Source organism: Miniopterus schreibersii (assembly GCF_964146895.1).
Source record: "Miniopterus schreibersii genome assembly, chromosome: 17".
NCBI classification, from domain to species: Eukaryota; Metazoa; Chordata; class Mammalia; order Chiroptera; family Miniopteridae; genus Miniopterus; species Miniopterus schreibersii.
The window spans coordinates 38717685-38744168 of NC_138117.1; the positions used below are offsets into that span (position 1 = coordinate 38717685).

At 51.1% G+C, this 26484-nt stretch overlaps 2 protein-coding genes across 2 annotated transcripts in view; one reads left to right on the forward strand and one right to left on the reverse strand.

Annotated features, from left to right (window-relative positions):
* Window positions 1-14650, reverse strand: part of SLA (Src like adaptor) — a 54430-nt gene extending 39780 nt beyond the window's left edge. The window contains exon 1 of the mRNA XM_081117432.1: window positions 14343-14650. The gene's annotated coding sequence lies outside the window, so the exon portion shown is untranslated. The remainder of the gene's footprint in view (window positions 1-14342) is intronic.
* Window positions 1-26484, forward strand: part of TG (thyroglobulin) — a gene marked incomplete at its 5' end in the record, with an annotated part of 199630 nt that overhangs the window by 164460 nt on the left and 8686 nt on the right. Inside the window, 4 exons of the mRNA XM_081116502.1 lie at window positions 7281-7445; window positions 8439-8606; window positions 22275-22456; window positions 25171-25278. Of these exons, the coding sequence (XP_080972628.1) occupies window positions 7281-7445; window positions 8439-8606; window positions 22275-22456; window positions 25171-25278 (623 nt within the window). The remainder of the gene's footprint in view (window positions 1-7280; window positions 7446-8438; window positions 8607-22274; window positions 22457-25170; window positions 25279-26484) is intronic.

Below are 26484 nucleotides of genomic sequence, written 5' to 3' on the forward strand. Positions count from 1 at the left end.
GTGTGAAATTGTCAGCCAGAGTTTCTTTCTTTACCCGATGAACCAGAACTAATTATGCCCAGGAGCATGGGCATCTGAGGAGGGATGGGAGAGGACAGACAGCTCAGTTGCTTAAAAAAATTCTTGGCCAAAACAAAATTTCAACCCCCAAGTTGATCCTTAGATGGAAGAACATTTCACTATTTTTTATTTTAATTCGAGTAGCAATAACATTACAAATAATAGTAACCAATCTCTGTATCGTGCTTTGCAGATAATATTTTTCAAGTCTGTTATTTCATTTAATTTTTGCAAGAACTTTGTGAAATATTGATTATGATTTTAATGATTGCTATTGCTTATTGGGAAGTTAATGGGTGTAAGCACTGTCCATGTGACCTCATCAATTCATCTCAACAAATGTATATTCTTCTCACCCTCAGTTTACACTGAGGAAACTGAGGCATGGAAAATTTTAATAGCTTTCCTAAGGACATACAGTGGTTAAGAGGGAGTGCTGGACTTGAACTTGGGCTGATGGGCACTGAGGCTCTTGATGCCACAGCTTGATACAGTATTATATACCCACTTTACAGATGGGGAAACTGAGGCCCTGAGAGTAAAGTCACTTGCCAAGTTGTCAGCGCAGGATACAGTACGATTTATCTAATCCCAAAGCCCATGCCCTGTCCATTTTTTCTACAAGTATAATAATTTACACTGTTTTTACCTGACAAATTAAAGGGGATGGTGTTGGAAATGATGTGAAATGTGTTCCAGGAGCGGAGTTACACAGGGACTCAGCATGCACCTATTTAGTTATGGAGACATCAGTGCCTGAGCAAGATTCCCTGGAGTGTCCCCACAGGGGATTTGGGGAGAGGGTCAGCTTGAATTATGGGCCCAGGGCTGTCAGGGACATCCTCCAGGGACATCTGGAGCTAATAAAGAAGTGGTCACCACAATGGAAACTGCTGAGCCCATCTGAACACACAGTGTGTGGGGTGTGGGGCGAGGCTCAGGCCTGAGGACACAGACACCAGGACCGGCCAGAGCCAGCGGTTTCTGGTCAGCTGGCAGAGAAGATAGGTTGCCCTCAGGAACCCTGGAGGGATGCCCATGGAGGCTTCCGGAAAGGATGTTAAATAGGAAACAAAGCTACAAGAATAAATGACTAGAAAGAAGTATCTAGGTCCTTTTATAAGTTATAACTATGGAATTATTTTTAAAAGGCAGTGTATGCCCAATGTGTGTGTGACTTTCTCATTGGGAACGGAGGGAACAGAGCCTGCATTTTAAATTCCCTGTGAAACGAGGGGCAGCCATTGCCTTGGCTATCACTCGGGTGTCACTTTTAAGGGGCAAGCCCTCTGTCTGGGAAATCAGCTGTTTCCAGTGCCAAGCACTTAAATGGTTCTGACACCCAGAAGGTGACGGAGGCAATTAGAGGCAATGCCTGTGACAGATGGAAAAAAGCATTCTGTCAAGTCTGCAAGAACTGGAGGGGAAACAGGAGAGGAGGCGAGCTCCATTCTAAAGGCGCTGAGCCAGGGCCCTCTCCTGTCCATTTTCCCACCCGTGCCTGGGTGGTGCCCGTGGAGGGGTCCCCACAGTGAATGCCCACAGCTAACGAACGGGGCGTAGGGTGTGGCTAAGCCACGTGGAGAGTCACGTTTGCCAAAACGTCTGCAGAATGGAGGTTCACCGCAGAGGGCCACCCCCCGCCAGTGTCCCCTGGCACAGGGAGGCTGGGTTGTGCTGCCACGTTGACAGACAGCCTGAGCCCACCCTCCCCCGGAGCAGTGGCCCGGTCATGGCTCCCTGGTCCAGAGGTTTTCTGAGCACAGATTGAGAACAGCGTGTAAAGGGGTCAGAACACGATAGGCCCCTACTACCTGCTGATACCTGCCTTCTCTTTCCTCCAGGCGTAGACAGCTGGAGTAATTTAAGCCTGAAAATAGAAATACACCGAGGTACAACCTTCCTGTAGGCAGCTTGATAGTATGTGGTTTAAAAATATGTATATTTAGAATGCAAGGTGGGACTCCTGGCCCTGGGTTAAACAATGGTTCTTTAGATATGACTCCAAAAGTACAAACAGAAAAGAAAAAGTCCGACTTCATCAAAATGAAAAACTTTTGTGCTGCAAAAGATACCATTAAGAAAGTGAAAAGACAACCCATGGAATGGGAGCAAATATTTACAGATCATATGTCTGATAAGGGACTTGTGCCCAGAATATATAAAGAACACAACTCAAAAACAAAAAGACAACCCCGTTTAAAAATGGGCAAAGGACTTGAATAGATATTTCTCCAGAGAAGATGCACCGATGGCACATAAGCACATGAAAAGATGCTCAACAGCATTAGACATTAGGAAAATGCAAATCAAAACCACAGTGAGATACTACTTCACGCCTCCTAGGCTGGCTATAATAACAGCAAACAAGATGATACTAAGTGCTGGTGAGGACGTGGGGAGCTTGGACAGGCGTGCATTGCCTGAGGGAATGTAAGGGCTGCCGCTGCTCTAGACAACATTTGGCAGCTTCTCAAAAGGTCAAACATAAAGTTACCATATGACCCAGCAATTCTCCAAGCAGGGAAAACGAAAGCATACATCCACACACACAAAACATGGAACAGGAATGTTCGTTGTGTCTTATTTATAATCGCCAAACAGGGAGACAACCCCAATGTCCGTCAGCTGATGAATGGGTAACATATTGAATGTGCATACAATGGAATATTATTCGATTATAAAAGGGAATGAAGCACTGGTATAGCTACAGCATGGGTGAAGTGAAAGAAACCAGACATGGAAGGCCACAGATTGTGTGATTCCATTATATGAGATGTTCAGAACAGGTAACTCTGTAGGGACAGAAAGTAGATTAGTGGTTGCCTGGGGCTGGGAGTGAGGGTGGGGAGTAGGGAATGACTGCTAATGGGCATGTGGCTTCTTTGTGGATTATGAAAATGTACTAAAATTAGATTATGGTGATGGGTAAAGGACTCCGTGCGAGTAACTAAAAACTATTGACTTGTATGCTTTAAATGAATGAATTGTATGATGTGAGTTGTATGCCCATAAAACCATTTTTTAAAATTTGTTGTTGTTCATCTGAGGATATTTTTTCCATTGGTTCTCAGAGAGAATGGAAGGGAGGGGGAGAGAGAGAGAGAGAGAAACATCAATGTGAGACACACCAGCTGGTTGCCTCCAGCACACACCCCGACTGGGGGTAGGGAGTGAACCTGAAACCCAGGTACGTGCCCTTGACTGTGAATTGAACTGGAGACCCTTTGGTGCGGAGGACAATGCTCTAACCACTGATCCACATGGGCAAAAACCATTTTTAAAAGTTAGCTGTAGAGGTCAAGAAACATAGCTTAAAATACCACCTATATAACAAAAATGAAATTTTCTTTAATAAAGATTTTCACATGTGTAGGTATAGTCAATGGAAAACCATTAAAATGTTATGAAAAAAGATCATTCAATACATTTTTATCTCTCAGGAAAAAAAAAAGTATACCTTCTGACCCAGTAATTCCGTGGTATAAGGAAATTATCACAAATATGTGAATAGATTTAGCTGTAAAGATATATATCACAGTGTTGCCTAAAGCATCATGAAATTAGAAACAATAGCTATCACTTACTGAATACTTGCTATTTGTAATAAAGCAGAGAGCTATATGAAAATCATCTCATTTCTTCATGACAACAGTCCTTTGGAGAAGGGTCAGTATGACTATACTCCTTCTTACAGATAAAGAAAGGACCCAAATCAAACTACAGATCAGAGCCGGGGTCTGCATCCAGGCCTGTCTCTCTCTGTGACTGGCCGGTGCTCCTTGCTGTGGCTCGCTCCCTAACAGCCTAAACAGCAGATTGCATGCTTGTAGTCCAAGCAGTCCGGTAAATTAACAGGTCTCAGCCCAGAGTGAGATCCACAATGGACTGTAAGGTGGAAAAGGCAGGTTCAAAACCATTTTCAGCACTGAGGGTGCAAAGACAAATGACTCAGTGACATGTCTCAAAAACACTTTCTGTAACACCCTGTTCAGAATCTTTTACTGTCTTCTCATTGCCTGAGGGATACTTGCCCTGTATCCCGGGGTTTACCACCCTCTAAATTGCATCGTTTGCTTAGGCCAGATAGAATGTCCTCTCAACTCTATCCCTCAACACCCCTCAATGTAAATGCCTCTCTTCACTTAGGAGGATTTATCCAACCACCCACCCACCCACCCATCCACCCACCCACCCATCCACCCATCCATTCACCCACCCATCCATCCATCCATCCATCCATCCATCCATCCATCCACCCACCCATCTATCCTCCTATCCACCCATCCACCATCCATCCATCCATCCATCCATCCATCCATCCACCCACTCACCCACCGATCCACCCACCCACCCATCCATTTACCCATCCACGCCCTCATTCACACAGTACTGGCTCCCTCCTTCAATACATATTTTTCTGAGTTCCAGATCATATTCTGGGGATGCTGGGATACCTGGGACTAGCTCCTGGGGTACCTGTACAGCTCCTTTGTGTAATCAGACCCCTGAACCCACCTGCCATCCCTGCCCCTCCCCCAAGAATGGCTACCCACTCTTTCTTTTCCCCAACCATTTCTTCCCATCGAAGTCCACTCAAGTCCTAATTCTGTGCAGTTTCCTTCGAGCTACCCTCATACTCAGAGACCTCTCCCTCCTCTGAATTCCCAAAGCATGAGAATTTCTGTCTTTCTTTTGCCCCTGTTGATGGAGAGTCTCATCTCCAGTCCACCGGTATCTGTGTCCTGCTGGGTAGAGTCTATTTTAAAAAGCAGATGTGTGACTGAGCAGGCCCCCAAGACAGAGATTTCGAGGCTCTGGCTACCCGTCAGTCTGTGCTGTAATAGGGGGTTTTATTAAGTGACATTTTAGGCCAAGATAAAAAAAAAACTTACAAAATGATGATTATTGCATCATTAGTATGAATATGTGCAGGGCCCTGTGGCCATGGGGCCTGGAGTTTCCCACACATCCCCCTTCCCCAGGAGGCAAAGGGCACCGTCCCTCATCTGGGAGGAGTCTCGTCTGAGGGGTGCTGGGAAGGCACTTCCCGGGGACTCCCTTTTCACTCAGAGCCACGTGTTCTGACTCACTGATCCCCCTAAGAAAGAGCCGGGGGCCCTCCTGGGACATTTATCCTAGAAACTTTCTCTCTCTCTGTGTGGTCAGCAACTTCTTCATGGAAGGCCTGTGAGTGGTTCCTCAGAGCAGGCGAAACTCTGAGGTGTCCATTTCCAGAAAGTCTGCGTGCGTTCCTGAGACCGTGTCTCTGAGCGTGTGTGAGTGTGTGTAAGTTTCTGAGTGAGTGTCAGCGGGTGTTCCTGTGACTGTGTGTTTCTGAGTGTGTGTGGGTATGATGTGTGTCTGTGAGTGTGCATTTCTCTCTGTGACTGGATGTTTCTGAGTGTGGGTGTGTGTCTGCGTGTGAGTGTTCTGTCTGTGACTGTGTGTCTATGTGTGCTTGGACAGGGGCAAGACCGGGCTCTGAGGTGACTCACTTAGGTCACCTCAGTTGGTGGCTAACTGAGGTCAGGTCACCTCACAATGTCCAGAGGCTCCAGGGAGAAAAAGCAGTGGTCAGCAATTGTGGTTTTGCCCTACACTATTTTTAAAGTTAAAAAAAAAACACCCACACAAAACAAGCGGAAACTCATTGCCATTGAATAGCTAGGTCAGATTTAGATAAAGCACCGGCCCAGGGCCCAGGGGCTGCTGGCGTGACTGGGCAGTGTGACAAGACCTCGCTACTCCGAACCCTGGAGCCCCAGGACACCAACTACACCCTCACTCCCCACCCTCCACCCCTCTGCAGAGGACACCCCAACCAGTGCATCTTCCCAGTGACTGTGAAGGAGGGCTTATCATTCCCACTCCCGATGAGGAAATTGAGGCCCTCAGATGTCAGCCTCACGCCCATGCCCCCAGTCACCTCATCAGTGGGGTTAATAAAGCTGGAGTTTAAACCTGTCCTTCTGCCCAAAAAGCCCCAGATCTTTGCAGGACTCCGCATAGCACCCTCCCCCCAGCTCCTGTCTCCAAGCAAGAGCTTTCAAGTGAGGGCTGAGCCGGCTGTTGGGCTGTTGTCTAGTTTAACCATTGCTTTTCCATGAAGAGAAAGGTTTCCTTCAGGAAGATCAATTAAAACAAAATACTTTGAGAGGAAAGTTCTCTAAGCTTTCTGGCAGTATCAGTCTAACCCACGCCTCTAACCACTTCCTCACCATATCAGGAACTCGGGCTTTTTATAGCTGTGGACAATGTTGACAAGATTAGAGGGGCCTATCCCCAAATCCACATCCCCCCGAGGCCCCCACTGCAGCTCTGCAGTAGGCCTGCTCAGTTCACAATTTAGAATGTGAGGCTTTGACTTTGAGCATGTGTGCGTGTGTGTGTGTGTGCGTGTGTGTGTGTGTGTGTGCACATGCTCTATGTTCTCTCAAGACTGAGCATGCCCAGTGATTCTCAGAAGGCTGACCCCTCCTTGTTAGAAAGATGAACCCATGTGCAATCATCCTGCCCCTGTGTGTTGTCACCTTGGCCCTGGCTGAGCACTTTATGTTCATTGCTGCTAATTCCCACCGGGAGCCTGGGGCTCTCCCTCATTCACAGACACCAGGCTCAGAGAAGGCCCTGCTGGAGGTGGACGGCGCAGGCAGCCTTGGCACACCTCCCGGCCAGCGGCGGGAGCCCCCGCTAATCCGAATGGGTTGAGGGCAGGAAACCATGTGCCTGTCCTTTGAACCTGTCCTTCAGGGGCACAGTGTGGCTATCTCGGGATCCACCCCGATGCATCCCTCTCCCTCGGGTTGGTTTCTGACTGTCCCTGCTCGCCTCTGGCCACAAGGTCCCTCCTTGGACCTGACAGTGAAGTAGACATAGCAGAGTTCTCTCCAGTCCTGATCTTAGTCCAATTCAACCACCATCAGCCCTTTCCCTCAATGTGTAGCCTTAGTTCACAGTGAAAACTGGAGATGACCCCATCCAGGGCCCTCACTTCCCAGATGAGGAAACTGAGATGGAGACATTCGGGCAAGACCACGCAGCATGTTGATATAATATTGATCAGCCCTGACTTCCCAAATGCCTGTGGGTATCTCCGGGACGAGTCCTGGGACTCCTGGGTGTAGATGAAGGACCAGAGCCCTGTATGCCCTGAGGCCTGTGCTGAGAGGAGGAAAGAAGCATGAAGACTATCAGCCCTCGTCTGCTCTCTCTTGCAGGGTGGCTCTGCACTGTCCCCTGCCGCTGTCATCAGCCGGGAGAGGGCTCAGCAGCAGGCAGCTGCTTTGTCAAAGGAGGTCAGCTGCCCCACCTCGTCCATCCAAGAAATGATATCCTGCCTCCGTCAGAAGCCCGCCAGCATCCTCAATGACGCCCAGACCAAGGTGGGCACTTGTGTGAAAACTGGGAGGGGACATTCTCTGACTTTCTACAAAAGAAAACCAAGCCTAAGAAGGAGACCTGACCCACCTAGGGCCACACCGTAGGTTGATGAGCAGCTGGCACTAGGATGCACACTCCCTGCCCCAGGGCTGTGCATGGACCAGGATGTTGTGGACCAAGTGTGGGCACTGACGGCCTACAGGTCTTTGTGCCCCTGGGAGTTTATCTGTAGAGTGGGGATAGCCATGCGGGACTTGTGGAGCAGGAGAACAACATGAAGTAACCTGTGTACAGGGTCCCATCTACACGGGGACCATGCTGGCACTCCATCTGGCCACAACTACATGTGCTGAGTGTCACAGTCACGCTACAATGGAGCTGGGCCACCCAGCCCTTGAGACAGAACAGCTATGGGCTTCCCTTTTCCTACCTACAAAGATCCAGTTTGCAGTCTCTCGCTGGCCCTGATGTGAATGAAAGGGATGCCAGCAGGGAGCATGCTGTCATCTCAGCTGATGGCTTGCTTGGTCTTTTTGGCAATAAACTTAGACTTGCAGATCTGGAGTGGATCTGAGCCTCAGCTCCCCCAAATGTGAGCTAATTGAATAGAGGCCAACACTGATATATTTCCCTGTTATATCCCACCTTGGCCACCACCCCACTTGATCAGTGTCTCCCCCTGCCTCACTCACACTCCTGGCTCACCCATTCTTCCCTGTGGATGTTGTCACCTCCACAGGATGGCTCTGGTAGCTCCTGGGGACCAAACATTGCTCAGATGGAGACCCACCTTCTAGCCCCTTGCAGTGTCACTGGTGTCTTGCCTGCCTGTCATTCTGGTCATTTTACTCTGATTTCCCAATAAAGCCCCAGATGGACCACCAGGACCATGTCCTTTATGGTTAAGTGAAGCAATGCCACTGGATATTGCAGCCCCATTTCCTTTAAAAAGAGTAAAATCCTTATAAACAACAGCATCCTTTGCACCGATGCAGCTCCTGGCTGTGAGTGGCCCCTTCCACTACTGGGGTCCTGTGATTGACGGCCAGTACCTGCGAGAGGCTCCCGCCAGAGCGCTGCAGAGGGTCCCGCAGGGCGAGGTCGATCTGCTCATCGGCAGTTCTCAGGACGACGGGCTCATCAGCAGGGCGAAGGCCGTGAAGGTAGGAGGGCCCCTCAGACGGCCCTGCTGGATGTGGCCCTGGCTCTGACCTTGGCCAAGAGTCATTGACTACTTGCTCATTTACAAAGCAATCACTGAATAACTGCTCTGCGTACAGGCTCTATGAGGAGTGGGGGAGGTGGTCTGGGGTTGGGGTTCAGAAATAAGAAATGTGCAGAGCTGTGAGCAGCACCGACACAGCCACACCCACAGCAGTAAATGACTTCGTGAATGAATCACTTTGGGACACGGCGAGCAGAGGCTGACCAGGAGCTCTGTAGCTTCAGGTTCCAGCCCACAGACACCCCTGTCCCATGAAGGATACTTGTCCCACTGAGACTGGGAGAGGCGGTCCCAGTGCACGGAACACAGCGAGGACACGCACACTGAACACGGGGCTCTGTCTGTCTGTCTCTGTGGGCTATAATGCAGCATAGCCAGAATTAACAACAAAATCATCCACGCAAATGAGATCTCAAGTCCCCTTAAATTGTTCTATCCCCTTGGGCATGACCTCACCTGGGGAATCTACTTACAGCCACAGAGGCGCCACGTTGGCGTGACACACAGACAAGGGTGCTACCACGGCGGGAAGTATTGTGGCGAAACGTTGGAAGGAACTCAAATGTCCATTACCAGGGCAGTGGCTGAATAAATGAAGCCGCGCGTGAGCTATTAACTGTGATGCGGTGGGGAGAGGAGGGCACACGCTCCACCTCCGCGGGCTCGAGGAAGGCCTGTGATACGTTGTTAAATGGGAAGCAAAAGATAAGGGTGCAGAGCAATGTGAAATTTAGGCGGCATTCACATTTGAAAACAGCCAGTCTGCGCCTGTCTGTAACTATGGGAGTGTAATTTTATGTGTATTGTGTGAAGGATAGTGACGTACAAAGATACACAGGCCGTTGACACTGGCTGTCTCGGGAAGCGTGGCAGGTGGGAGAGAATGCGATCAATTTGCTATCGCTGGTGTTCCTACAGGGCCATATGTGTACGGATATGTATGTATGTGGAGAGAAATGTGCTGTGTGAGTGTGTGTGTGTGAATGTGTGTGAGGGTGTATGTGTGAGGGTTGTGTGAATGTGTGTGAATGTTTGTGAGTGTGTGAGAGGGTGTGTGTATGAATGTGTGTGAACGTTGTGTGAATGTGTGTGTGTGAGAGCGAGTGCGTGTGTGTGAGTGTGTGTGAGTGTGTGAGAGGATGTGTGTGTGAGGGTTGTGTAACTGTGTGTGAATGTGAGTGTGAGTGTGTGTGCACGCATGTGTGCGCAGGTGGCACAGAGCAGAGCTTAGTAACTGTTAGCTTCCGTCCAGTTGACTCACAGCCCAGGAGAAAGTGCTTTTGCCCCTGATCCATCTGTTTTGCTGCTGAGCAGTCCTGTGTAACTCGCGTGTCACCTCAGGGGCTGTGGTGTGATACTGAGGCAGACTCACACTCAGGAGACACTGAGGAGATACCAGCTTCACCATGAGCCCTTGGCTTCTCCTCTAAAATAGGAGGTCTTCTAACACTTTTGATCAGACCTCTCACCAGCTAAAAACAGCCAGTGTGGTCATTTAAGTATAAATGATACACATGGGTACTCCTGTACTACAACGTTGAATTATTATAAAACATTCATAAAAAGAAAAGAAATTAAAGGCACGAGAAAGAAATGAATGTTCTTATATTCATGCTGCAGCGTCTCCAGGGTCAGAGCCAATGCCCTGTAGCCCGAGCTTAACTGGAAGACTTGGCCATTGGCCCTCGCCCTCGCCCATACGACGCCTCATTTCACATTGTCCTGCAGAGCAGGATGGGAATCTCTGTGCAGAAGAGGTTATATCCTCACTGCAGTGGTTCTTTGGACCATGTGCTGAAGATGTATCCCAGCCATCTCCGACTTTAGAAAGAAAGGAAGCACTATTATAACCTCAGGAGACTGGGAATAATCCCAACAGGTGGGAGGGAGCAGGCCCTGGCTACTTCCCATCCCCCTCCCTCAGCAGCGGAAAAGCCATCCACAGGTCTGGGAAGGGGCCTCTTACTGGTGGACTTGGGGCTGTGGTTGACCAGAACGCAGCCCAAGTCTGAATTTTCTGATGATTCCAGGCCATTCTAAGAGGGTTGCCTGGTCATGCAGCCTCCTTGGCCTTTCCTGGTCCTCTCCCAGACGTGTGTGTGGCAGTTTCCCAACTCTGCCCTCAGTTTCTGAGCCCCTCCAACCAGAAGCCTGGACCCAAAGGACTGGAAACCCTCCTCAATGATGCATGTGCATTACTCTCATTGTGTCTCCCTCTGAGGCTTTCAAGGAGAGACGTTTCCTTGGTCCACTTGCAAGGAAAGATGGTGTCTGCTGACAGGACCTCACTGGCACGACATGGCTGGGAAAGCATGTCCCAAGTCCAGGATGGAGAAAGCGCTAGGAGGGCATGGCGGGCGGGGCCGGGGCTGCTGTTTACACCCCAGCCCCACACTGCTCGCTCCGCACAGCTATTGGCTAGACTGGTCCTCTCGAACCTCCCTCTGCTCATTCCCTTTGAACGTGCACTAGGGTGGCCACTGAGTAGTTTCTGTGAGCCTGCACCCTGTTTTGCCAGGAACCTATCTAGGTGCTGATGTGCAGCATTGGAAAGAAGAGAGAAATAGTCGTGACTGGGCTGGTGGCCAGCTCCACACTTTCAGCGTCATTACATGCTGACATCTCTTAATGCCCACCTCCAGCCTAACCCTATGCCTCCTGCCTGCACTTCCCTTTTGAACTCTAGACTGGTTCAGCCTGTGTGGTCTGTTTAACATCTTCACTAAGAGTCTCGTAGCTTCTCATTCTTAACGTATCCGAAACAACTGCTGATTCCACCCTTTCCCTGCCCCCAACCAGCCGGTTTCCCGCTGTCTTCACCATCTCCATAAACAGCAGCTCGCGCTCCTGCAGGCCTAGGCCAGAAGCCATGCTGAGCTCTGCTCCCGGCCCTGCTGCCAGCAGTCTAGCAGCACATCCGCGGGCTCTACAGAATGGACCCAGAATCCAACCACCTTTCTGCCATCACTGATCCATGCCATCATCTTTGCCCAGGGATTTTATGATGACCCCCAAATAGCTCCCTGTTTCTGGCATTGCCCCTGTCATCCCTGAGAACCACAGTGGGCAAGCCATTCCTTACCAGTATGAACTAGATCATGTTACTCCTCTACTCAAAGGAGAGGCTACTCCAGTGGCCTCATGTCTCTCAGAAGAAAAGCCACAGTCCCCTACAATGACCTCCAAGGTCCTTCCTCATGTGGCCTCTGCTTTGACCTCACCTCCTGCTACTTCCCCTTCGCTCACTGTGCTTCATCTCACGGGTCCCTTCGGTGTTCCTCAACTATGCAGAGCACACTCCCTCCTTAGAGTCTTGGCACTTGCTGTTCCTCTTCTAGAATGTTCTTCCTCAGGTAACTCACTGCCTCACTTCCTTCAGGGTCTGCTTCTTCAGAGTGGTCAACGCCCTGATGGAAAGGGCAGTCGTACCCCCAGCATTCTCTCTCCCGCTTACCCTGTTCCCCATCCTTAGCACTTACACCTTTCAACATAGTACCACCTCATTTGTCTACTGTGTTTCTTCTTCAACTGGAATGTGAGCCCTATGAGCACTGAGACTTTATTTTGCTTCCCGCTTTATCTCTGGTTCCTAGGAAAGTGTCTGGTACACACTAAGTGATCAATGAATCTTTATTAGGTTGAAGAATGAAATGATAGGGAACCAACCATGTTCCAGGATCTAACCTAGGAGTTTTTAATGAAATAATCTATCCCCAAACAAACTTATGAAACAAGAATTATTATCTTTTTTTTTTAGATGGGACACCAGATCAGAGAGAAGGCAGACTTCAAATCTAGATCTTCCCAACTCCAGAGACATTCTCTCTCTATTACAGTCACTCTGGGAAAGCCAGGCCTTCCCTCCCGGAGCTTGCTGTCCACCAGCACACATGCTAGGGACTCGTATGTGCACAAACACAGCCATTACAGGGACCGCTGTGTGCAAAGGGCTTTGTAGCTCCACCCACATTCTTATCTCAGCCATAATGCTGTGCAATATATACTCTTTGACCAGTATTAACACCACTGTACTGAGGAAGAAACAGGCTTCGAGAAGGTTCATGATTGTCCCAAGGTCATCTAGCTAGTCGTTTGCAAAGCCAAGTCTCCACTTCAGGCCCTCTGGCTCCAAATGAGGCACTTTGCCTATAACCCCATGTGTGTTCAACTCCACAACAGGGATGGTGAAGGCAGGAGGACCACGTATGCCTTACAGACATGGTCACGGCCTAGAGGAGCCTCAGAGTCCTGCCAGCACAGAGTGGCAGGGAGTGGTATGGACACACAAGTGCATACCAGGCTGCCAGCTGCCCTCTCAACCCAGCATCGAAGTTTATCTTTTATTTCACAACATCCTGCTCTTGCCCGTCTTCTGGGTTACTTTCCTCACCTCAACCTACTCTTGGCCTGGATTTAAAGTTGGGTTTGTAGGTGTCTCCACTTCCCCCCATCAAGCTCCATCCACCTGGGCCCAACTACCGTTAGATGAGCAGAACCCAGAAGGGCACATCCCTGAGGCCTCCATCCCAGTGACTCCTTCTGTGACATCAGTCCATTCTCTCTGGCCCCATCTCTGCTGAGAAGCAGGACATCAATTGCTGAGAATCACTACATCTGCCGAGAATGGGTGTCAAGCATGTTTTCCAGCACCCAGGCACATTTGTCTATCACCCTACACTTAGTGAGATCACTTACTCTATGCCAGACACTGGGCTCAGTGTTTGGGGTGTTGATGCAAATGACATCTGCCCTCAAGGAGCTCATAGTCAGGGAAGGAGAGAGAAAGGAGGAGATGTGAGTAACTAAAATACAGTTAGATACACACAGCCTGGGGAGGTGGACACCCCACTGCAGGGCTGTGAGGACACTGGTGGGAGAGGGTTGCTGCACCCACAGTGGCTCTGCCAGCATAAGAGACACAGTGATAAAGGAGCTGACCGGGACCTCGCCCCCCAGCCGTCTGTCTACAGAGTGAGGAGAATGTCCTTGGACGGGTATGGAGAGCATCTGAGTTCCTCAGAGCCCTCAGTTTCCCTGCCTGTAAAGTCAGGAGATTATTAGTGGATAGCCTCATGTTGAGAGGATGCCAGTAGGCACCAGTGTCTAGCAAAGAGGGTGTGCTCAATAAATGTTAGTTTTTCAGTTAATTCTTTAACTGTACTACTATGATTAGTGTTCAGAATTATTGTCCCTGGTCCAGAGGATTATCCAGAGAAAGCAGGAGAAATACCCAGACGTCCAGTCACTGACTCACCTCCCTGACCAGAGACCAGAGGATTATCCAGAGAAAGCAGGAGGAATACCTAGAACATACAGTCACTGACTCACCTCCCAGACCAGAGGCTGAGTTTCCCGGCTGTGGGAGACACACACACACATGCGTGCTTTCTCCTCACGCCAGCTCCATATCACTACCATCGGAGCCCAACCCACAAACACACATGGTCCAGATTCCTGAGGGACGCCACAGGAAGGGCAGGAGTCCCCCTGCCCCAAGTACAGCCCCTGGACCCACCTGTCACCTCGGCAGAGAACAACCAAATTCCCGGAGACCAAAGAGGGCGGGTGGGCAGGGCTTCCGCCAAGTCCACGTGGAGACCCTCACTCACCTGCCATCCCTCCCGGCTGTGGCCACCCAAGGCGTCCTAGCGAACCCGCCAAGTTAAGGACATACCCGCGGAGCATCGGCCGCCTGAGGCGCCTGGAAGGGCTCTGTCCCTGTCCTCGGAGGGAGCTGGTTTTCTGAAGCTGCAGCTTTCTGCCGATCCTTCCTCGGCGCACGGTGGGATTTCTCCCCCTCTCTCCGCCCGACTGGTGAGACTGACAGCCTGCCTGCACTAACCGGCGCTCATTTGCATGATCAAAGGCAGATTTGTTCCCAGATGCACTGTGCCGCCTGCCCCGCCAAGCACAAGCATCTTCAAGGAAGGCAGGAAAAATCAGAAATAGAGCGTGGCCGCGGCTGCCTTGGCCGAGCGCGGCCAGGAGTTGGCCTCGGCCGGGCGCAGGTGGCGCGGGGCCCGGGGGGGGGGGGGGGGGGCTGGAGGAGGGCCGCCCATCCGAGGGTTGAAAGCGGCACCTGGCAGCTCTAGGCGCTGGCGGCAGCCCCAGCACGGGAAAATCCAGACTCTGGTGACAGACTAGAGCAGAGGACCAAGCAGGAGTTGCGGCGAGTACACACGCTTTCCTGGAAAGAGGCGCAGCTGGACGGAGCCCCTGCCACTCAGGGGAGTGTGTGCGGGGGGCTGGGGGCACAGTCTGACCGAGCCCAGGACCTGAAATCAGAAAATGGGTCTAAGGTCTTAGCTTCGGCCAAGTGATTTGGGCAAGTCGCTTAAGTTCCTTATCCTTCAAATGGCACAGTGAGAGCAGCCTGCCTGTCGCCTGCCGTGTTCTGAGAGGACTCCGGGCCACGGAGAAAGGTGCCAAAACTTGGGGACCCTGACTGGGCCCCTGGCTCTGGGCTTCCTGAGCACAGAATGAACCCTGCATGCCAGGTGGTGAGAGTTGACCCTTCCGCATGTCACCTCCCTCATCCAATGATCCCTATGGCCCTGCCAGGTGGGGTTATCATTCTCACTTCAGAGAAAGCTGGGGATCAGCAGGATTGACTTGTCCCCGCAAAACAGGAAAATTATATTACTGTTTACTGCATTAGGGAGTGCAGTGATTATATTTACTGTTTACTAAATCCATTGACGATGCTGGTAAAAGATGGACGCAAGCCAGGCTGGATTCTTCATTATAGAGTCATTGTTTATTTACTTAATTCTGATTTTAAAGGAAATTAAAAGGAAAATATTTTCATAGGCCCCTAAAATTGTTGTAGGCCCTGGGCACTGTGCCTGCTGTGTCTGATGGAGAAGTGAACCCCTTATCCCTTAACACCCACAGTTCGTAGTAGAAACAGGAGCCACCCACACGTTAAGTCTTGCATGTGCCCAGTGTACAGTTATTAAGGGGCTCTGCCCGAGACTCTGGGTGAAAGTCGTCACCCAACAAATAAAGCTCCTGACTTGTGCAGTTTGTGGTCTAGTGAGAGAGCACTGCTGTGTGAGCAAATACATTAAGGGTTTCAGGCCCCGAAAAGGTGCTTTCAAGACAATGAAACAGTGGCTAGAGGGAAAGTGATGCCGTGGAGGAAAGTCCTGTAGCAGGGAAGCCAGGGAGGTGATTGCACTGGGCCCTGAGAGATGAGAAGGGGCTAGCTGTGGGGATAGCTACATGAAGAGCAACTGCAAAGGCCCTGGGGCAGGGCTTGTTTGTGGGACAGAGAAGGCTGGAGTGTTGGAAACCCAGTGGATCATGGAGGGAGTGGTGGGAGAGGACGTGGGACGTGTTGGGGAGACATGTTGGATGCGATATCAGCCATCAGAAAAGTGATTTTATTCTACTTGCAGTGGGCAGATATTGGAATGTTTTAAACTAGGAAGTCATTATGTTGATGTATCTTTTTTAAAAAGAACATTCCGGCGGCTCTATGGAAAATTGACCCTGGAGGGGTAACAAAGGAAGTAGATGCCATATTATACTGTTGTAAGGTCCAAGGAGCAAGCGAGCACGTTAAATAGGGTTAGAGACAAGGTATCAGTGAGAAATAACCAGATTTGGGATATATCTTGGCTTGGCTGTTGGGCATATAAGTTTGGGAGTTTAGGAAAGAAATCAGAGCTGTAGACACAGGTTTGGAAGAAATCCAGGAAAATTTGATGTCACCAAAGCCAAGAAGAAAAGCTTCCGAAAGGAAGCCGAGGTCAAGTGTCAGATGTCATTGAAAGCGGCGTGAGATGACGATAGCAATCTGGCTGCTGGACCTGACAGGATGTAGGTCCTCAGTGACCTTGATAAGGGCCATTTCAGCTGAGTGAGGGGGAGGGAAGCTGATCAGAGAGGGCTGCGGGAGAGCAAGGAGTGAGGAAGTGGGCCCTGCGCTTCCCAAAGCCCCCTCTTTCCACTGCGCCATCACCGCATGGACGCAAACACTCAACTACTTTGCTCATTGACAAGTGGCCTCTCCGTCTTGACCCCTCTGTTCCACAGTGAGGTCTGTGTCATGTTATCTTTAAATACTTGGTTGCTGGCCCACAGTGGGTCTTTCATTGATGTCCGTTCAATGAACAAATGAATATTTGTGTCTCCATCTACCTCAGAGCTCTGGAGAATTCTGGGGACATTCATTCATTCATTCCTCCTGCTTTTCCTTTGGAGATTCTGCTCTGGGTCTCTTTCTTCTCAGACCTGTGATGTCACAACCATTTTCCATAACTCTGATAGTAAACAACGTACAAAGATTAATTAAAGACCTTCTGTGTACAAAACACTCCTCCCACGACCCCTACCTGCCACAAGCAGTGTCGGTGCTCCTGCCCCATGATGGGGAGGAGATGAGGCCATGAGCCAGGGTAGGGAAAGAGGGGTGGGTTAATACGTACCCAGGAGGACAGTCACCAGGACTGTGGTACAAGAGAATGTGGGGAGATGGGGAGATGGAAGGAGACTAGAGACATCTCTTTATTCATCAGGTGACTAGTCTTGGTCTTAGTCATCGAGGATAGGAAAACAGGAGGGGAAGAAAGTTCGGGAGATGAGAAAGAACATGTAGGTGATGAAATTAAATTGTGCTCATGTTGAGAACAATTAGGTGATGAAATTAAATTGTGCTCATGTTGAGTTTGAGGGACCAGAGAGAGTCCCAGGAGGTGAGACATTTGGATATGCAGGTTGGAGGTTTGGGCTGGAGAGAGATTTAAGAATCATTAACGGACATCAATGAAAGACCTACTGTGGGCCAGCAACCAAGTATTTAAAGATAACATGACACAGACCTCACTGTGGAACAGAGGGGTCAAGACGGAGAGGCCACTTGTCAATGAGCAAAGTAGTTGAGTGTTTGCGTCCATGCGGTGATGGCGCAGTGGAAAGAGGGGGCTTTGGGAAGCGCAGGGCCCACTTCCTCACTCCTTGCTCTCCCGCAGCCCTCTCTGATCAGCTTCCCTCCCCCTAAGAACATGTAGGTGATGAAATTAAATTGTGCTCATGTTGAGTTTGAGGGACCAGAGAGAGTCCCAGGAGGTGAGACATTTGGATATGCAGGTTGGAGGTTTGGGCTGGAGAGAGATTTAAAAATCATTAACTCACAGGTAGTTGTTGAAGCCAAGGGGGAAACAGTACCACCTCACGAGCATGTGTGGATGGAAGGGGACAGGGTGGCAGCTGGGACCTCAGCATTTAAAAGTATTTTAAAAGTTAAAGACAGCAGAAGGGGTTCTAGACATGAGCCTGAGATAGAGCAGCTTAGGGAAGGGAGATGGAGAGGACAGTTGAGTCGAGGGGGAAAAGAGTGCTAGGGTGGGCATGGTGAACAGGCCCCGAGTGGACTGGGGAGAGTCCCTGTGGCCATCAGTGACCTGGAGAGGGTAGCAGGGTGGCAGTGGGGAGCCAGCTGGCTGTGGAGTGAGAGGTAAATGGACATTATCACTGAATACAGACCCTGGGGTGGGCAGAGGGACAGAAACCCATGCTTGATAGACCTTCCCTTTTCTTGGACCAAAGGAGGAAAGGAGAGTTCTTTGGTCCAAGAAGAGGGGAGGGATTCGAGAAGGGCTCTGGGTGGGCAGTCTCCCTGAGAAGCAGAGGGCCCTGCAGATGTGGGGAGAGCCCAGAGATCACGCTGGGGTTTCAGCAGCACCGTGGGAGCGGTGTGGCAGAGAGGGATCCAGTAGGAGGCAGCAGCGGCTGGTGGGATCCTTTCTGGGGCCCCACAAAGCTGGAGACACTGACTCAGGGACACCTGGCAGAGGGCCTCTCTCACCTCCATGTGGACCCGTGTCTGGCAGTGACTAACCACATGGAGGACCCTCCTCCTGGCCCTTCCTGACGCTGCACCAGCAGCTCAGCCATTTTGACCCTCACCTTCCAGAACCCAGTCCCTTCCCTCCCTGCTGGCCTCGCTGGTGCCACAGTCCTCACCACTGAACATTCTCTCCTGCAATGATTTGTCAGGTATCGTGAGTCCCCCAGCTCCGCTAGAAGGCCCCAAAAGGCAGAGAACTTAGCCTGTACTGGCCCCTGCTGCTTCCAAGTGCCAGGGCTGCTCCTGGCACGTGTCGGCAACTGAGAGAAATTTGTTGAGTGGACAGTGAGTTGAAGATGAAGGCCCTGAAGTGAGGAGTTTTCATCATGTCTCTCAAACTACAGAAGAACATAAGGCCATTTGCTTTAAATAATTTACTAACCAGAGGGGAGAGACAAGTAATATTTACTGTCACCGATGTGTCAGCCGCTTGCTAATCACAAAGTCAGTTGACTCTAACGTCAACCCCAGTCACAGACAGGAACATTCGCTGAACAAATTTATTGACGGGCAACGAATCTGAGGCCACACACCAGAATGGGATGTGAACCTGGGTCCCTCAGATGCCAGAGTCACACTCAGTCCACTGGGCCTCAGGCGACAGTGAAGTCCTCCACAGTCTCTACATGTTTTCGAGGGACTGTCACTTTTCTGTAGGACATATGAATGGCCGTCCTTTAAAAACACATTAAGGATGTGCAGTTTTGGATTGCCCTTAGCAGAGCCCAGCCTGTAGCAGGCCCACCTCGGAGGCAGACCTCGCCTGTCATTACAGCTCGTGGAAGTCAGGCCGGGCAGCCACGTGGTGGCCTCGCTCCCTCCTGGTGACTCTAATAAACCAGCAGCAGCATCTGTGCTTTGTCCTTGCCAAGAATGGAGAGAGGTGGCTCTTGCTGAAAATGGGCCCCTTTACATTCCCATGGTTCCTGTGGGCTCCGGTCCACCCTCCAGCCATCTCCAGGACATAGACCAGCAGACAAGGCCATGCCCCAGCTCGTCTTAGCAGCCCAGATACCCTTAAAATTCATCGAAAGCTCCTGGAAGCACAAACTAGGCCCCTCCCTTCAACTTCCTAGCTGTGGAACTGACTAGGTTGGTTTACATTAGAGGGGCCACCAGCAATGCCCAGGCTTGGTGCCGGGTGCTCCCAAAAGCCTCATCATGGAAGAAGTGTCTAGAACCCAGCAAGGAGGCTCTGTCCATTAGATGGGGTTGACCAGTTTCCAGCAGTGATTCAGAAGAGGAGTTCCAAGGGTTTGGACTCCTAGCCAATGGGATAGCATGGCTCAGGCCTCTAAGACATGGCTCCTTTGGCCCATTTGGACCAGGCACCAGGTTGAGTCTACAAATATCCAGCAACAGGGGCAACAGACATTGTGCTGAGCACTTTGTGGGAATAATCTCATTCAACCTCAGGATGGTTTTGTGAAGAGGGTGATATTATTGTGCCCCTTTTATAGATGAGGAAACAGGTGGCTAAGTCACTTGCCCAAGGTCACACAGCTATTAAGTGGCCAAGCTAACATTCAAGCCCAGGCCTTTCCCACTGTGGTATTTGAACCGAGGAGGTTTGACTTTGGACTTCCACTTGCAGCCTGCAGCCTGTATTACCTCTACAAAGGTCAGCGTCTCCTCCGTTCGTGTGTCCAACGCATATTTACTGAGCACCTACTATGCTGTGGCACCACACTGAGCATTGCATGCCCCTCTGCCACATGGTAGTTCTGGCAATAACAGCACAGCACCTGGAGGCCACACAGGAGCCCCTGCCCTGCCTGGGGGACAGGTGAAAAATCATATCTATTGACCATGTGCCCAGAAATGTACTAAACTCTTCATATGCATGTTTCATTGGAATTTGGCCGAAAGTCTATGCAATGATTTTGATATTTGAGAGAAACACACCTGTTAAATGTTTGGCAATAATTGGAGATATGAAAATAATTACCAACATCATTTTTTGTTATGAAATATTCCAAAAACGCAGAAAAGGGGCAGAGAATAATATGATGCAGTTTTCTCCCTAAACTATTAGTAGGTTGTAAAGTCAACTTAATAGATTGCAGGCAAGCATGTTAATAGACTAGAATGGGCGACAATGGAAATGATCAGATGTATTATGTGTGGAAAGAGCCGTGAGCACGAACCCTCTTCAAGAGCATTATTTCAGGGATGTGTGTGTGTGTGTGTGTGTGTGTGTGTGTGCTCTGTATGTGTAAGATCCTTTCTTACTATAGATCATGGTCAAAGTATTTGAAAGTCCCTTCTGATATGATGAATACTTGTGTGTTCTCTATTCAGATTTAACAGATATTAATATTTTGCCACATTTGCTTCATATCTTTTTACAAGAAACACACGTTATAGATAGAATGAAAGCTAAGCTCTCTCTGCACCTCTTCCTGTTCTCCTTCCCTCATCTCTCCTTAAGCCCGTGGACATACCTCTGATCAACCAGCCCACTGACCGGTCTGGCCTCTTCTCGGTGAGCCAGGCTCAGGTGGCTCGCCCAAGGGGGGGCTGCTCACCCATCACACCCACTCCTCCAATTCTAATCACAGGTCCTGCGTGCTTGGAGATGTTTAGAGAAACCATTTAGACATGCCAGCGTGTCCTGATAAGCGCATTTCATTGTTGACATAAAAGCCTAGAAATATGTAAACACATATCATAGGACCGGATAAGGGCCAGGGGGTCTGGACCTCGCACTCACAGCTGCGCCTCTGACAATCGGCTGCCCTCGACTTCAGAAATGGGGACCCTGAGTCCTGGGGGAAGGAGATGGTCCTCCCCAGTGTCCCCAGGGATGCGGGGATGAGAGAGGAGGGCAGAAAGAGGAGGGGCAAAGGGGGGGGGAGAGAGAGAGAGAGGAAGGAAGGAGGGAAGGAAGGAGGGAAGGAAGGAAGGAAGGAAGGAAGGAAGGAAGGAAGGAAGGAAGGAAGGAGGGAGGGAGGGAGGGAGGGAGGGAGGGAGGGAGGGAGGGAAGGAAGGAAGGAAGGAAGGAAGGAAGGAAGGAAGGAAGGAAGGAAGGAAGGAAGGAAGGAAGGAAGGAAGGAAGAAAGGAAAAAGGGAGGGGGGGAGGGAGGGAGAGATAAAGGTATTTCTTTGTAGCGATGCATTCCCAGAGAGCCGAGTGTCTTCCTGATCGTCCTACACTTAGTGACCCTGCCCTGTCCCTGTCACCCTGCTCGGTTTCTTGTCATAGCCCCGCCCCCGCTGAACGGCACAATTCTTTGCGTGTCTTCCATCTGCGCCCACTGGCGAGCTAGGCCGCGGGAGCCTAATCGGGGCGCTTGATTGCCATGTTCACGGCTGTTTTCGGAGGCCCGGCACACAGCTGGCCCTGGATGAAGGGTGTTTGTCACTGTGACGTGTACAGAAAGCGGCCCTGTGCTGAGTGACCGAGTCAGTGACGGAGCCTGAAGTTAGGTCTCCCCACAAAAGCAGGCGACACAAGGGCAGCAGGTAGTGAGCGGCACAGGTGTGTGGCCCGCGCCCTGAGGGAGGCTCATTCAGGCGCCACCTGACGGCTCCCCGGGGGCGCCGCACAGCCCTTGCTCAAGATCACGCAGCTGGAGCGGGCAGAGCTGGCATCCAAACCCGAACCCAAGCAGCCTGAGTCCAGCACCCATGAGCTTAAAGCCATGTCCCACCGTTTCCCAGAGAGAACATTCTAGACAGGCTCTGAGGAACGTTGAGTCAAGGCTTTCAGAATCTGACTGGAGAATTTTCATCTCTCTTTCTTTTTAAAAGCAATTTGAGGAAAGTCAAGGCCGGACCAGTAGCAAAACAGCCTTTTACCGGGCGCTGCAGAACTCACTGGGTGGCGAGGACGCCACCGAGGGCGTGCGGGCCGCCGCCACCTGGTACTACTCCCTGGAGCACTCGGCCGACGACTACGCCTCCTTCTCGCGGGCCCTGGAGGCCGCCGCCCGGTAAGAGCCCTGGGGCCAAGGCGATGCTCAGGGCAGAGAGGGAACTGAGGTGGGGGGCTCGTTCCTGGCACCGTCCTTTGTTGGCATCATCCAATCCGTCCACAGCCAGGGTGACTGCCCACTAGTGAGAAATGAGGGCTGACCCAACTCTCCCCCAGGCAGTGCTCATGCCTTTGGGGGACACAGACAGCTCTTGCCAGGCACCTGTGGGATGCTCACCCCACCCCACCCCACGCTGAGAAGCACCTGCTCAGCAAATGCAGATGGGGAGCCTGCGGCGCTCAGCTCAGCAGAGAGGACTCCAGTGCCCAAACCTTGGCCGCCCTTGAGAACAGCGTGGGGAGTGCTCAAGGGCAGTGGGCACGCAGGCCCCATAAGCATCAGTATTTTCACAGGGCCCCAGGCGACTCCACTGTGCATCCAGACTTCACCTCGCACATGAGAAGGTTTATGGCTGATGTCACACCCCAGACAGGCTTCCCACACAGCCTGCGTGTCTCATTAGTCAAGCTCATTGCTTCAAGCTTCCCTGCTTCTGGGAAGTCGGTCCTGAGTGTCCCACCCCAAGAGCAGTTAACAGGTGCCCCCCATCCACCACAAGTTGTGCCATCCCCAGAACATCCCTCTCTCTCAGCACCGTCCCTCCCCCGCACTGCACTCATCAGGACCAGCCTGCCTCCCAGTCCATGGTGGCCTCTCTGGGGCCAGGAACTGGGTTTTACATGAGCACATAGTGGGTGCCTCCAGAAGTGAGTTTTGAATAGAATAAAAAAATAGCCAGGGTTCTGGTTCTCCCAGCCTGCAGAGCCCCCGGGAACAAGACCACAGTGGGGACTCCAGCTCTCTGTCACTTCTGAGCCCCTCAGAGGCCCCTTGATGTGCTGCTCTGTTTCCCTGGCAGGGACGGCTCTTCCTCCAGGGAAGGAACATGGCCAGCTGGGTGGTTTTGGGTCCCTCTCCTCTGGAAGTCCGAACTTGCCTTCGCTCTTTGTCCTTTGTCCTTTGTCCCTGGGCGCAGAGCCAATGCCATGGCTCAGAGCCTGTGCCGAACCTGACTATGTTGGGAAGGGATGGACTGAAGGGTGCTGAGACCCACTGCCTGGCATGGTCTCTCCACCCAAGACTTTGTGGCTTCCAAGTGGAGGGTCATTAGCTCAGAATAAAACTTCGCTCTGCTCACTGGGATTGTGGGCACCATAAGGCTTTCATTTTCTCTCTGATGGAGGGCTCAGCTCTAAACCAAACAGCCACTCGCTATTCCTGGAGGCCCAGCCTTAGGAGGGCCCCTGAGAGCTCACAGAGGCCAAGGCCTGTACTTGGAGAGGCTCAGGACCGTGTCAGGACTGGCTCAGATCTGTGTTGCAAAAACAGTTCAGGGCTAGACTTCAGAAACCTCTGTTCCTGCCCTAAGTTTGCTTTTAACTGGCTTTGAAGACAATCTACCCACGAGGCAAGAGCTGAGGTCTGAGGGAGGACAGGTAACCAAGGAAGGCTTCCTTGTGGAGGCAGACGGCAGACGTCAGGCTTCCCTTAGCTCAGGCCCTCCTTCTCTCCTGGCCAGACTCAGGCAATGGCCTCTGTGGGCCTCTCTGTCCCTGGTCTCCTTGGCAATTCCCCACCCACCCCATGGTGCTTCCAGTGTGTGACACTCGTAGGTCAGCTCTCATCCCGGCCCTGCTCACCATTCTTCAGGGAACCATGTCATGGAGCTGCCCCCATCGCCCTGCCAGACCCTCACCGAGGGCCCTGCCCTCCCTTAGAGCCTGTCCTGTAAACACTGGAACTGCCCATAGACTGGCAGAGGGGGCGCTAACCCTCCTCACTGAGGGACTTTCATGGGTGTTATTGGACCCGGTGGTTACAGCATCTCTGTACCGTGGGCCCGTGGGCCCTGTTTCTCAGCCGAGGAGATGGAGTCAAGAAGATGCAGGGAGGGCTGAGTGGTGGGCCCAGGCTGGCTGTGGTCTGCCCGGTTCTAGCCAGGCAGCCCTTCCAGCACCCAGCTTGCCCTGCCCCCCGAGGGGCCGCTGTGGTAAGCGGGCCGTCTTACTCACATCACCCCAAATGGGAGCTGCTGGGAAGCCCCTCCACCTCCTCACTGCTGACGTTTGAACTAGAACATTCTTTCTGGGGAGGGCTGTTCTGCATATCTTAGGATGTTTAGCAGAGTCCCTGGCCTCAACCTACTAGATGCCAATAGAAACCTTTCCACCTCCAGCTGTGGCAACCAAAACTGTCCCCAAACATTGACGAATATCCCCAAAGGTGGAGACATCCCAGTTGAGAGCCTCTGGTCTAAGGTATCATATGCACAAAGCATCCTGAGTTGTCCATGTTTTAAAATGCACAATTCTCTTATGTTCTACTTCATAGTATGTTGTATTGATTTTACCATAAAATGTTTTGCTACCAAATTTTTAAGTGACATTGATGTTCTGAGAAGATGTTTGTCTCACAAGTCTCTTGATCCTAAGATGCGTTGCCGTGGACACCAGCATGTGATCACAGCCGGCCATAAAGTAGACTGGTTCATGTGCTGTCCCCTCGCTGCTCCATTGAGCCAGTTGGGGACTTTGAGGAGGCTGTGTGCTCTCTGAGGCCTGTGCAGAGGGGCTTGGTGGCTGAGGGGCCGTTGCCTGGGAAAGCCTTTGCCTGGCACAGTTGCCCGTAGAGCTGTGTGACACTAGACCCCTCCTCTGCCCTCTTTTTACCAGGGACTACTTCATCACCTGCCCGGTGATTGACATGGCCAGCCAGTGGGCAAGGAGGGCCCGAGGAAACGTGTTCATGTACCACGCTCCCCAGAGTTATGGCCATGGCAGGTAAGGTGGCTGTGTGGCAGATGAAGGGAGTATGGCGGGAAGTCCCTGCTGCTTCTGCTCCTGTGATCCACAGGATGGCAGAGAATAGAGGGCAGGACCGAGGGACAAGCCCTGATTCGATGATGTGGGACTCTGCCCTTAACCTGTGTGAGCCTCAGTCTCATCATCTGAAAAATGGGTATAATAGTAACAGGCACTTTATTTCACAGTATTTTAGAAAAGGAAAGTAAAATAAAAGATATAGAAAGTACCTTGGAATTGCAATATTAGCTATTGATGAATTAACCTGGCTGGGGGGAGCTTTAATCCCACATGTTTATGCCCCTGAGAACAGGAAGGTGATCCGACCACCTCATTTGACAGGTGAACGGGTCCTTTCCAGTCTAGTTCATAGGCTCCATGGGGGCTCGGTTTTGCCATCTGCAAAATGGGAGTAGAGGCGTGGGAGGGGCCAAGAGCACTGATTCTTCAATGGGTTCTGAGGGACCCTGTAGCCAGGGCCCCCGGGAGAAGGAGAGAGAGGTGCAGGGCCCGAGCTTTCCAGCCCCTCTCTTGTTGTCTCAGAGCTGCACCTCGAAGAAAATTTAAGGTTATGCAGTTCAGAGAGGTATGAAAGACAAGTGGGCTCCGTCACCTTCAAGGTGCCATCTAACTCTCACATCCTACCAGTTTTGGAGGAAAGAGGCATCCAGAGTCCCTGAACCATTTTGCAGGCAGAGATGGTGGCACACGTAGAGAGGCAGAAAGTGTTCTGGTTCGAGCAGGGACTCCGGGCCGACTGCCTTGGCTGGAAACCCCCTCTGATTCTTATTAGCTGGGTGACCTAGGCAAGTCACTTAACCGCCTCAGTGACTCAGTTTCTTCATCTGAAAAATGGGAATAAGAGTAGTAGTACCCACTTGAGAGGGCTGCTGTGGTGATTACTTTGTAAAGCAGATGGGTCCTGGTGAACTGTAAGTGCTAAGCGTCCCGTTTTTCTTGTCCATCAGGACGCCTTCCTGGCAGCTCTCTGTCTTGTGTTTTCTCTGCCCACCACAGTCACAGTGGGTGCCATCTATGTAGTAGATGCTTGAATCAATGAATGAATCACAGAAACTAATTTAATTTGTTGGCAAGTTGATCTCACTCTGCTAGAAAAGACAGCTCTCTCCCTCTGCCCTGGAGCTGTCACCCTCTCATTTATTCCTGGCTCAAATCTACAGACTT